The sequence below is a fragment of the Physeter macrocephalus genome, chromosome 11 (assembly GCF_002837175.3).
Source record: "Physeter macrocephalus isolate SW-GA chromosome 11, ASM283717v5, whole genome shotgun sequence".
In the NCBI taxonomy this organism is placed as follows: domain Eukaryota; kingdom Metazoa; phylum Chordata; class Mammalia; order Artiodactyla; family Physeteridae; genus Physeter; species Physeter macrocephalus.
Window position 1 is genome coordinate 116,016,999 of NC_041224.1, and position 12,878 is coordinate 116,029,876.

The 12,878-nt window shown below is 36.7% G+C and overlaps 1 protein-coding gene across 3 annotated transcripts in view; it reads left to right on the plus strand.

Moving 5' to 3' along the window:
- Window positions 1-12,878, plus strand: part of AKAP6 (A-kinase anchoring protein 6) — a 529,420-nt gene that overhangs the window by 410,867 nt on the left and 105,675 nt on the right. For all 3 annotated transcript variants that reach the window (XR_003681883.2, XM_028495685.2, XM_028495686.2), the window contains exons 10-11: window positions 3,138-3,284; window positions 6,322-6,546. Coding sequence is in view for 2 of the 3 variants with exons in the window: in XM_028495685.2 (XP_028351486.1) it covers window positions 3,138-3,284; window positions 6,322-6,546 (372 nt within the window). In the remaining variant the exon portion in view is untranslated. The remainder of the gene's footprint in view (window positions 1-3,137; window positions 3,285-6,321; window positions 6,547-12,878) is intronic.

The following is a 12,878-nucleotide window of genomic DNA, read 5'->3' on the forward strand; positions in this document are numbered from 1 at the left end:
CATGCATTTCTAATTATATTTACTTCGGAAGTCCTGTTTTGGCTGACTTTGTTTTATAATTCAATTTTAGTATTTGTGCTTTTAAAAAGGAAGCACTGAATAAGAATTTTTCAAAAACTTCTTTAATTCTTAGCTTTAAAAATGAGCTAGTGTTTGTGGTTATTTTTAATTCGGTTTTTAAAGGTTTCTTTATATATCTCTATATACACACAGGAGTGGCATTTAGAATAGGAGTGGCCTGTGTCTTTAATTTAGATCATTCACATATCTATTAGGAGGCTTCATTAGTCAAAATTGAATTGGCCAAGCAAATACACTTAATAATGTAAATACGCCCTTTCAATAGAATATATTTTATTTTTGACTAGACAGGCCCACAGCAGGTGCTGTGGGGAAATTAAATACTGGATGCTTATTTACCTTAGCACTCAAGAAAAGTCATCTGACTTTAACTTTGTTAATCTCATTTTTGACTATTGAAGAGTAGTCTATATCATAACATCCCTAGACTACAGGGCACAATGGGGCAACCTCTGCTCACTTACTGCTGTGGACGGAATGAATATGAAGACTAAATTATTTTCTCACCACAGGCTAAAGTAGCCCTACTTGATAGAATGACCGAGAACTAATAGAGCTGGCAGTTGATTGTCCCTCTCTAATGCTTCTGAAAATGTTGGAGAGAGAAAAGCAAAAACATACTAACATCAACAAAAATATAACCCTCTGGCATGATGACATATACAGCTTGAGGCCCTAAATTATATCAGATTCAACCTTCAGAGTGCTTCAAAAATTAAAATAAATATTTTCATCTTAAATTACATGACATTCTATTACCTCTCACGCACATACCGATACATCTAACAATTAGCTGTATTCTCTTAGCTTTTATAGTTTGAAGGCATCGTCCATCAATCACATCTTTCATCAGTCTGTTTATACAGTAGGTTACATGGTGGCAAAGACAGAGAGCATACTTAAAGACAAGTTTTTTAATGTAATAACCTTTTATAATAGCTGTTGCAGTGACTACCGGTACTAGATTTCACAGAGAATATTATTTTATTATGTCTAAAATTAAATTAATTGTTTTTTATATTTTTATTATTACAAGATTATGATGTTTATGGGACACATCTAAACTGTTGTCTTTCTTGACTGATCTGCTGTGTAGGAGCTGTTCAAAGTTGGGGTAACGAGAGGGGGTGAGCTTGTTACAAGTGAAAGTGATAACTGGTCCCGGCTGATCCCGGGTGGCACAGCTGGAGGACTCCGTCAATTAATGCACATGGCATAAGCAAAAGATTTGAATAGGATTCTTCTGTTTGCTTGAAATGCTTGTTCCCCCAATATTATGTCAAAGAAGTCTTACCAAATTAATTATGTAAATCTTTGTCAGCCATATCATCTTTAGATGGGACTCTGATTACATAAAGCAGATTGCCCTCTCCTCCAATCATTATTCTGATAAATAAAACACTATTTAGGTTTCTAGAATACTTGTTGAGTGTTGAGTCCAGAAAACTCGAGTGGACAGTGTGTTTTATAAGTGTTGGAGTAATGTGGTCTTGGTAATTGCCTGCCATTAGAAAATACAATCAGAATTCCCATGTATCACAGGCCAAATTCTGAAAGAGCTCTAAAGCAACCCTTGATTCTTTTCATTATGCATATTCATGTAATTTTGGATACTCTGACACCCTGATCAACATTCATTAATACTACGAAATACTTTAAATCACCTCATTTAAAACATTTTGTTCTGTGATCCACAAATGACTAACATTTGGAGAAGTTTACATAATACAAATGATGTGCATGTTTAGTGTAAATGAAAGATTAAAATATGAAACTAAAAGTATGCAAACATATGCAGGAAAATGCTGAGGGCCTATTAACCGAAACAGGGATTTTACACCTTCTTTTCCTTTAAGCTGCTTCCAACTGTATTTTAGTTCGGGATCTTACATAGTATCATGTTTTCAAGGTGAATAAAATCACCCAAGTGCTTGGGCATGTTTTGAACGTGCTGATTTCCTACTTTGCCCAGACAAAAGCATTTCTTATTAGATCTGGTAAGGTGCTCATCTTAGCTCAGTTAGGACAATGGTGTATTATTACCAAGGACCCCAGTAACCTAACTTTTATGCACTGAAGAAAGAAGTTTAGGGATTGCCAGTATACATTTGGAAATGTGCTAAAGTTGTAAAATATGTTTAATACTCTAACCAGAATCTAGTTTTTCTATTCAGAGTTGTTTTTAGGTGCACATTTAAAAAATACATCCATAGTCATATATAGTTGTCCATAAGATAGGACTTTCTAACTATGAAGTTCTCCAAATAGAGTTATTTGAAGAGAATCACCCTAGTTAACTGTCACATTAAATAGCACTTATTATCACCAGCAAAACATCCTTTAGGAGACACCCACTTGGCAGTTTGTTAGAATACAATGTATATTGTGGGAAGAGAGTTCTGTAATTGATTGTGATGTTTGGGACATTTTACAGTAATCAATAAGGAAGCGTAGATTTGTAACCATTCTCAAAACACTATTTTTTTGTTTTTTGTTTTTTCCTCTCTATATGTACCTCTTCTCCAAGCCCACACAGAATTTTTAAGTAAAAGAAAAATGAAAAAAAAAAAAGTTAACAGAATTTAGGGGACTTATAGGATAAGGAGGAAGTTACACACTTTTTAGGGATCATTTTATTTGTACCACTCTGAGACTAGTCCTTTGGGAGGCAGAGATGAGTGATAGGCAGTACTCTGGAGCCAAATGTTGGCCGAAACTAATTTTGATATTAAATCCCTCTAGACCAGGTATGTTCCTATTTGGAGTATTTTAAGATAAAGATCGAATGTGTGTACAAACTTTAGTTTGGAAAGACATAAATCTTAGTCAACTAAATGGAATACCTTGGATGTTTGTGTATATGTGAGAAATTTGTATATTTTTAACTGTTTTCAGCAATTTTTCTCAACTACTCCAGTTTCTTAGTTTAGCCTCCCCATTAATTTTATTGGAAATACAAACTTTTAACACCCATGAACCTCACTAACTCTGTGCTCAAAGATTTTCTAAGAACACCTCTTTCCCTAATGGTATCTTTTTTTCTCTTCCCATTTTAGCGATACAGTGTGGAAATGTCCATCAGGGACCTGAAAAAGACGGAGCTGCTTAGTAAGGTTGAAGCTTTGAAGAAAGGTGGCGTTTTACTACCAAATGATCTCCTTGAAAAAGTGGATTCAATTAATGAAAAATGGGAACTGCTTGGGGTATTTGCATTTTTATTACTGTTCGTAGGTTATGTGTACATTTTTTGTGAAGCACCCTGTCTGATTTCTAATTTGAGGCACAAATATCTCTCTCTTTCAATTCACTACCTACATTTCAAACAAGCTATTCATGCTATTATGGGGGAAAAACACAGCTTTTCCTCTTCTGTTGATTTTTTTTTTTTTACTCTGAACTTGTCTTCTCTCAGATTTTTAATAATTTTGGTTCTTTAATACATAAAAAAGTAAGTAAAATATGCCATGTATTATGGGTATGCACCAAGTCAACTATAATAGAGTATATCTGATATACACTGACTGTCATGCTTGAATGAATGTTAATAGAATTTATTCTGAAGGTACATGTTAGAGACATCCACTGTTTAACTATTTACTGTACCCTTCAGATGAAAAGTGGAGTTGTCACTATAGCTTTCAAGCCACACTAAAGCCACAAAAACAAAGATGCAAACTTGACCCAAATCTGAATTGCAGAATTAAATCGGCCTCTGTTTTGTGCCTCAATTTCCAGCTCACTTTTAACAAAAGCCAAAAAAAAAAAAAAAAAAAAGTTTCATGTAATTCATTTCACGCAATGATGGGCTGGGTCTCAGCCAAAGACTGAGATGCAAGAATCTGGCAAAAAGGCAACATAGAGATTCTGTTACCCAGAGACCAGGATGGCACTGTGCAGGAGACAGTACTGTCCTTTTGTTGGAAGACAGCTGAGAGAGAGAGGTTAAACTGTATTTTTTTCATCAACTTCTCTCCTAAATTGCCTTCACTTCAAATCAAGGGTAAGCTAAATTTGTCAATTACTTAAATGATTAATTATAACAGCTAAGTATGGGTGGTGTCAGTATGGAGCATGATTTTGCATGCCTTCCCTTTCCTGCCTTTTAATTTTTAAAGAAATAATACTCCAAAAATATTTTGAATAAAAAGCTCTCCATGTACCTTGATGACTTGGAGGAATGCCAGTGTTCAGTTTATGCCATGCTTAATCTAGGTGATTAAAAAACTGCAAGTTTAAATCCTTGCTTTCTCATTTAAATTCACCACACTCTGCAATCGTGCAAAGTAACTTAAAATGTTAAAAGTTTTTACTCTGACCTATTGTTACATAACTTTTCAATAGTAATTAATGGCTTTCATTTTATAATATGGTGATTTAAATCAGAGCCTACTAAATTCTACAGAATTCATTGATCTCATACATGAGAAATGTGGTTAGTGTCTGACATTTTAAAAGACTGTTTACTAAATAGATGAGAGCAGCAACTTTATATGCTTGATAGATAAAACGATAGTCTGCCTATGCTGTATTTTCACATATCTATTTCTAATTTGATAAATAATCAGCAATAATCTTTTTGGAAAATTGTTTGAAGTATATCATGTATATAGCTCCCTAAACAAAAATTTTACATCAAGATAACATTAAAAAAAGAAACAGAATATTTAGCTATCCTTTATGAGCCAGATACCTTAAAAATGGTTGTCATTTTAACAAAAATATCATTCGAATGCAGTATGCAGAGTTTTGTAATGATTTCTGGGGAGAGAAGGGTGCTAGGAAGATTTTAACAAAACCTGTGCTACACTACCACCACCAGGCATACTGCTTTAATTGGCATGATTACATTTTAATTGGCATGAAAAAAATTTAAAGACAAGGATTTTAACTTCTAACAATAGTAAAATAGAGGGATATGGTTTTTAATATTACTTTCATCTAAGGTGAACAGTGTGGAATGGAAATACATTAGAATGAAATGTCAGTGGTGCGTACAGTTTAATCTGTGAAATTTTGTCCCCTGTGCTGCATATTACTCTGTCTCAATTGCATATTAAACAACCCTATCAAGGCAGGCTTTGGCATCTGCTGTGCTGACACAAATTGTGAATTAAATGAAATTGATGTCCTCTGTCGTATATTTATGAAGATGGACCATTCTCTGAAGTATTCTGTTTATGAAGAATTTATGATTGCAAACTGTTCCAGAACAAAAAAGTGGCAATAAATTCTTTTTTGTGACCCTACCCTCCAAGGGCATTGATTTCACCTCCTGCTGCTACTTTTGTTACAGCATAAAAACAATAGCTAAATCTGGATTCCACTGAGGGTCTTCAAATTATCAATATCTGCACCATGAAAATACAAGGGTGTTGCCAAGAAAGGAGATTTTTCTCCTAAAGATACTATTTACGGAACACTACACAGCAGATGAATGTTTGTTGACTTAATTTTATTTGTGTTTTAAAGCCTATTTTTGTAGCTTTAATTCATCATTATAGATTAACTCATCCTGATTCTCCAAAGAGTGTTTTCCACCAAAAAAAACAAAAAAAAGACTTTCTTGACTATACCTTCATGCCATAGTGGTTCATCTAAGCAGGCCTCTAGCATAGTGGATTGGGGCTTATTTTTAACACATATTTTAGAAAGTCTAGCATCCACAAATGCAAAGTGGGAAGAATTGAAGGGTTGAACAATTTCTAGGTCAGGTAAAATCAACAGCACCAAGGAGGCTACCCCTTCTTAACAGTCCTGTGTCATAAGGTTTAGGGAATTGTACTTCACAAAACAAAAAAAAGAAAAAAAAAAGGAATTTAATTCTCCATGCACAGTCTACTCTTGGCCTCTTTAGTATATTGATTAAACTCAAACGTCTATCTCCTGAAAATTTTATGCAGAGAATTTTTACTGTAAACTCCTGTCATGAGAATTGAAATGAGTTTTTAATCAGTGACCATGGTGAACTTTTGGGTCAAAGCTCCTTTCTGTTAGAGGAAATTAGAAGTGAATGCCGTCTTCGTAAGCCTCTAGTGGTAGTCAGAACAACACCCATGGCTCGAGAATCGAATCTTAAATGGAACATTGAGCCAATCTGAACTGAATGTCAGTTGTGAGGTGGGAGGTGCAGCAGACACTGTCACCAGCCAAACTGTGATATGTGTTTGGTACCTATGCTAATCAATGTTTTTGTTTTTTGCTGTTGGTGTTTTTGTTTTTGTTTTTAATCTGATGCATTAGAAAACCCTAGGAGAGAAGATCCAGGACACAATGGCAGGGCACAGTGGGTCGGGTGCACGTGACCTGCTCTCTCCTGAAAGCGGAAGCCTGGTAAGGCAGCTGGAGGTCAGGATCAAAGAACTGAAAGGGTGGCTAAGAGATACAGAGCTTTTCATCTTCAATTCCTGTCTGAGACAAGAAAAGGAAGGAACAATGAATGCTGAGAAACAACTGCAATACTTTAAGGTAATAAAAAACAATTAAAGTTTATAAAAAGCTTTCTTTATGGTAGGGATAAAATATTTATCAAGTACATAAAGTATTATACCCATGTATCTATGTATCACTGTGCACTTAAATGTTTCCTTGAATTTATAGGCACCCTCCACATTTCTTATATGCCAACGTCTGTGTGTGTATAAAGATGAACATTAAGCATATCAAATACACATTGTATAGGGGAAATCTCTGCTGCTTGTGTGTTTTGTGCAATGCCTGTTGAAGGAGGGCTTTGATAAATTAAAAGCAGACCAGCAAACACTAAAGATTACTGAGGACTTTGAAAGGCAGACCTAAATGTTCTATAAATAATGTGGCTAAAAATACTTCCATAAATTGATATGATAAAAACACATGATTTAATATAAGACCATTAATGCTAACAAAAGGAAACATAATTTTTACATATGAAAGAATCAACTATTTATGGAAGGAAGAAATAAAGTAAAAGTGTTTCCTACATTAGAGGCATTTTCCACTATAGAAAAATTTCAAACTTAGCAACATGGCTGTGTACATGTTCGTTGTATGTCCATGAAGAAGAAGTGTTCCCCTCGTTTGTTCCCATGGTTTACACAATATCTATTCAAAAGCAGTTTAAAATTGAAATCTTTGGTCTCATTGGCCACACTAGCCTGTACTGCTTGAACCCTCCTGTAAATGCAGTGATTATTTGAACGCTGGCTAAGGCTAAGGCTTTGGGGTGTCAGCCTAAGGCTTTGGGGTTGCAAACATGAATTTGCTGGCTTAAAATGTCTGAAAGAGGAGAAAGGGGAAAATCAAGAAGGAAAGAACTTCTTGAGACCAAGCAACTATTTCTTCTCAAAGCCTTCTAGGACCAGGTTTTATTCATCTCACATTCTGCTCTGCAGTCTTCCAGCAATCTACATATCAGAGAATGTAGTCACATGTAGTTCACCTTCCCTCTGCCAGACAGACAGGCCCCCCTTGCTCACCTGCATAACCCAAGAGGAGGCCCCTTCCAAGGTAATACCACAGTGCTTCTCAGTAAACTGTCTGCGTTATACATCTACACATTGTTTTGCTTGAACTCCTTGTCTGCCACTGAGTTGAAGTTAAAACCAGAAGTTAAAAAGTCTCTTGCCAAGGCAAATGGGTTTCACTATCTAAAATCTAACATCCAGATGATTTGTTACTTGACCTCCTCTTGTTTCACTGTAACCCCCCATTGCAGGGAGATGGAGTCTTCAGATATTTCCCTCTGTGTTGTTTGAACTTAACAGGTACCATATAAAACATCCCGGTCATCAGTAGGCTAGATGTTGTGAAATTTGTTTTCTCTCTATAGTATCTATATTGCAGCTTTAGTGAACTGGTTAATGGCCCCAGTCAGTTGTGTGACCTTGGTCATATTTCTTGTATGATCCCTTGTGCCTCAGTTTCTTCATCTATAAAATGGGATGCTGGTAATATTTATCTTATGCAGTTATGAGTTCATATATGTAAATCATTATTTCTACTTTTTGTAATGGTGCATTCATAAAGGATAGAAATCTCAACATTATAAGCCCAAAGATGTTACATAATAATTGGGTGCTGGCAAATGACATTAGCTTTATGCTTTAGGCTTATACAGTGTCATCAACATTATCTTCAGCTAGGTCCTTGTAACAAATTTAAAAGAGATTAAGAGACGCAGAGAGAGACAGAGAGAAATCTGTAGGCTTCCAAATCATTGAATAATTCCTAAGAGTTCAAGTCATTTGCTAACAAATACTTTGTAGCCACTAGGGAATATTCACTACCCCTAATTCATTATTTACCATGTGCATCTTAGTGCCTGAAAAAATCATAGAATTTTTCTTTCAAAAGTACCAGAGATTATCACATGCTTTTTGCTCTTTTATTTCTTCAAAGACATTTTTTCCTTAGAGCATGTTTATGTTTTCAGTATCACCATTCATTAAACTCACTACATTTATGCCCAACTCTTATTTATTTAGCTATTTTAAAAATAAGATAATAAATAGAGACTTTCCTACTCCAGACAACAGCCAGGATCTTGATGGTGATGTATACCTCATCATGTGTTTTTCCCAGCCCTATTCCATCCCTTGCTATCCTTACCTAAAATAATCATGATCCTGAATCCCATGTTCTTTATTTCCTTGCTTTCCTCTAGTAAGAAGGAATATTTTTAATTTTAGTTGTTTTTAACCTTATTAAAAGGTAATCATGCTGTATGTTATCTTTTAGGACTTCTTTTTCATTTAACATTATAATGCCAAGATTCATTCATCTCATTGAGTATGGCTGTAATTCACTTACTTTGACATTGTGTAATATTCCTTTGTGAGTATATACATGTAATGCTAACAGCAACTTATGAGGTTGGTATTAGGATCCCAATTTTGCAGATATGGAAACAGGCACATGGAGGTTAAGTTTTGTGTGTCCAAGGCCACATATAATGAGTGGTAGAATTAGGTTTTAAATCCAGAACTGTCTGACTCTAAAGCCCATTCTCTGAACTACTATGCAAAATTGGTATTTATTGGTATTTACTGGATGCCCTTACATGCCAGGTGACTCAAAGGGAAGAGCAGGACAGAACTAAATATCATTGTTTCTTTGTGGAAGGTTTATTAGTCACAATCTTCAGCAATTTGGCCAGAATAGCAAATGGCTGTAGCTATTAAAGATCTGGGGAGGTGAAAATATTTGTGTTTTCGTTTTACATTTTTGTACAATATCAGTGTAAATTTCTTTGCCATGTGTCACTTTTTATTTTATTATTTTATTTTTTTAACATCTTTATTGGAGTATAATTGCTTTACAGTGGTGTTATGTATCACTTTTTAAATTGAAACTTTTAAAACTTTTTGAGACTATGGAGCCCTGATGATTTTTCTGTATGACCTGAAACTCTAGTCCCTTCTAAAGTTTTGACCTTGAGGAGTTTGATCGGATAAGCTAAGTGGATCTAGCATGACAGCACTTTTTTTTTTTTTTAAGGAAAGCTTTCTGTGTGTCAGTTGGAGTAAATGTCTTTCCTAGCCAGAATTATGAATATTTCTGAGCTGTTTACTGTTTAGTGCTCAGTGTATGATTAGTTAAGTGTTCTGTATATTACCACATTCATTGGAAGAATGAAACCAAATGTTTGTAACACAATAATATTGTAATATAGTGTTTAAAACCTGTCAAAAATCATAATTGGTAATAGGCATATGCAGAATAAAAACTTTTTACTTACCACAAATCCAGAAAACTGATAACCTCTGCTTTCTAAGTGATAAAACCACTCAAATAAGAGAGTTATTAAAGAACCTTTATTTGTCAGAAACCCTTTGCCATGTTCTGCCTCTTCTCGTGGGTTCCCAAATGTCTTCTGCTGTCATTGGTCACACAGAACACAGAAGACAGGCTTTATCCACAGGATTTAGCTTTATGATTCTCCATTCTCTAAAATCTCAGGCTTTTCACAGAATGAATTTCTTTATATGACACCCAGAGTAATGATAGATAAGCCACAGTGCACTACCCAGGAGAATAGGGAGGGAGCGTGCTGCATATAAAAAGGAAAATCCGTCACTTTATAGACACAGCTGTTTCCTTCTCAGAGTTTGGTCTGGGATGAGAGAAAGGATGAGGATCTTAAGTTTTCAGAAAAAGAGAAAAAGCAATTGTGGAAAATATTCTTTTTCTGTAAGACAGTAATGTGATAAATGTGGGATTAGACATGAGGCAAAATTCTACCTAAGAAAGAGTTAAAGCCCAAGAAGGGAAAAACACGAAGGTGTGAACCTAAGAGCCCTGGGACAGAAATGCAAAAGTGTCCAAGAGTGAACACACCATGACAACAAAACTCAGAGAGCACATCAGAGGTTTAATGAGGCCAGCTGGCAAAGGGCCCCTTAGAGCTGTGTACGGGCAGCTTCAATGCCATTGGCTGGAAAGCATTACTTTTTAATGATGACCCTTCAGAGAGAAAAGAAAATAATTACTTAATCATATGTTCCTTGTATCCCATAACAAAATTCATTATTCTGAAGACTCAAATTGGGGAGAAATTATTGGTTACGAGCTAAATGAGACTGCGGCACTGGACTGGGCCCAGAACCAGCCTGGGAAGGACAAGTTTAGGCCAGCCAAGAGGCTCTGTCATAAGAAGAATGAATGGGATAGATTTGGTAACCTTCACAATGACTAATGTCCCAAACTTGCTTACCAATTAAATTTGACCAAGCACTGATTGGTTCAGAATGACAGAGTAGAAGGAAGTGCACTCACTCCCTCTTGTGAGAGCACTGGATCACAACTGCTGAACAATCATCGACAGGAAGACACTGGGACTCACCAAAAAAGATACCCCACATCCGAAGACAAAGAAGTCTCAGTGAGATGGTAGGAGTGGCGCAATCACGATAAAATCAAATCCCATAACTGCTAGGTGGGTGACTCACAAACTGGAGAACAATTATACCACAGAAGTCCACCCACTGGAGTGAAGGTTCTGAGATCCACGTCAGGCTTCCCAAACTGGGGGCCTGGCAACAGGAGGGGGAATTCCCAGAGAATCAGACTTTGAAGGCTAGTGGGATTTGATTGCAGGGCTTCGACAGGACTGGGTGAAACAGAGACTCCACTCTTGGAGGGCACACACCAAGTAGTGTGTGCATCGGGACCCAGGAGAAGGAGCGGTGACACCATAGGAGACTGAAGCAGACCTACCTGCTACTGTTGGAGGGTCTCCTGCAGAGGCGGGCGTGGCTGTGGCTCACCGTGGGGGCAAGGACACTGGCAACGGGAGTTCTGGGAAGTACTCCTTGGCGTGAGTCCTCCTGGAGTCCACCATTAGCCTCACCAAAGAGCCTGTAGCCTCCAGTGCTGGGTCACCTCAGGCCAAATAACCAACAGGGAAGGAACTCAGCGCCACCCATCAGCAGACAAGCAGATTAAAGTTTTACTGAGCTCTGCCCACCAGAGCAACACCCAGCACTACCCACCACCAGTCCCTCCCATCAGGAAGTTTGCACAAGCTTTTTAGATAGCTTCATCCACCACAGAGCAGATAGCAAAAGAAAGAAGAACTACACTCCTGCAGCCTGTGTAATGAAAACCACATTCACAGAAAGACAGACAAAATGAAAAGGCAGAGGACTATGTACCAGATGAAGGAACAAGACAAACCCAAGAAAAACAGCTAAATGAAGTGGAGATAGGCAACCTTCCAGAAAAAGAATTCAGAATAATGATAGTGAAGATGATCCAGAACCTCGGAAAAAAAATGGAGGCAAAGATCGCGAAGATGCAAGAAATGTTTAACAAAGACCTGGAAGAACTAAAGACAAACAAACAGAGATGAACAATACAATAACTGAAATGAAAAATACACTAGAAGGAATCAATAGCAGAATAACTGAGGCAGAAGAACAGATAAGTGACCTGGAAGACAGAATGGTGGAATTCACTGATGCAGAACAGAATAAAGAAAAAAGAATGAAAAGAAATGAAGACAGCCTAAGAGACCTCTGGAACAACATTAAACACACCAACATTCGCATTATAGAGGTCCCAGAAGGAGAAGAGAGAGCGAAAGGACCCAAGAAAATATTTGAAGAGATTATAATCAAAAACTTCCCTAACATGGGAAAGGAAATAGCCACCCAAGTCCAGGAAATGCAGAGAGTCCCAGGCAGGATAAACCCAAGGACAAACATGCCAAGACACATAGTAATCAAATTGACAAAAAAAAAAAGGCAAAGAAAAATTATTAGAAGCAACAAGGGAAAAACGACAAAGAACATACAACGGAACTCCCATAAGGTTAACAGCTAATTTCTCAGCAGAAACTCTACAAGCCAGAAAGGAGTGGCATGATATTTTTAAAGTGATGCAAAGGAAGAACCTACAACCAAGATTACTCCACCCAGCAAGGATCTTATTCAGATTCGACAGAGAAATCAAAAGCTTTACAGACAAGCAAAAGCTAAGATAATTCAGCACCACCAAACGAGCTCTACAATAAATGCTAAAGGAACTTCTCTAAGTGGGAAACACAAGAGAAGCAAAGGACCTACAAAAACAAACCCCAAACAATTAAGAAAATGGTAATGGGAACATACATATTGACAACTACCTTAAATGTGAATGGATTAAATACTCCAACCAAAAGACACAGGCTCGCTAAATGGATACAAACACAAGATCCGTATATATGCTGTCTACAAGAGACCAACTTCAGACCTAGGGACACATACAGACTGAAAGTGAGGGGATGGAAAAAGATATTCCATGCAAATGGAAATCAAAAGAAAGCTGGAGTAGCAATACTC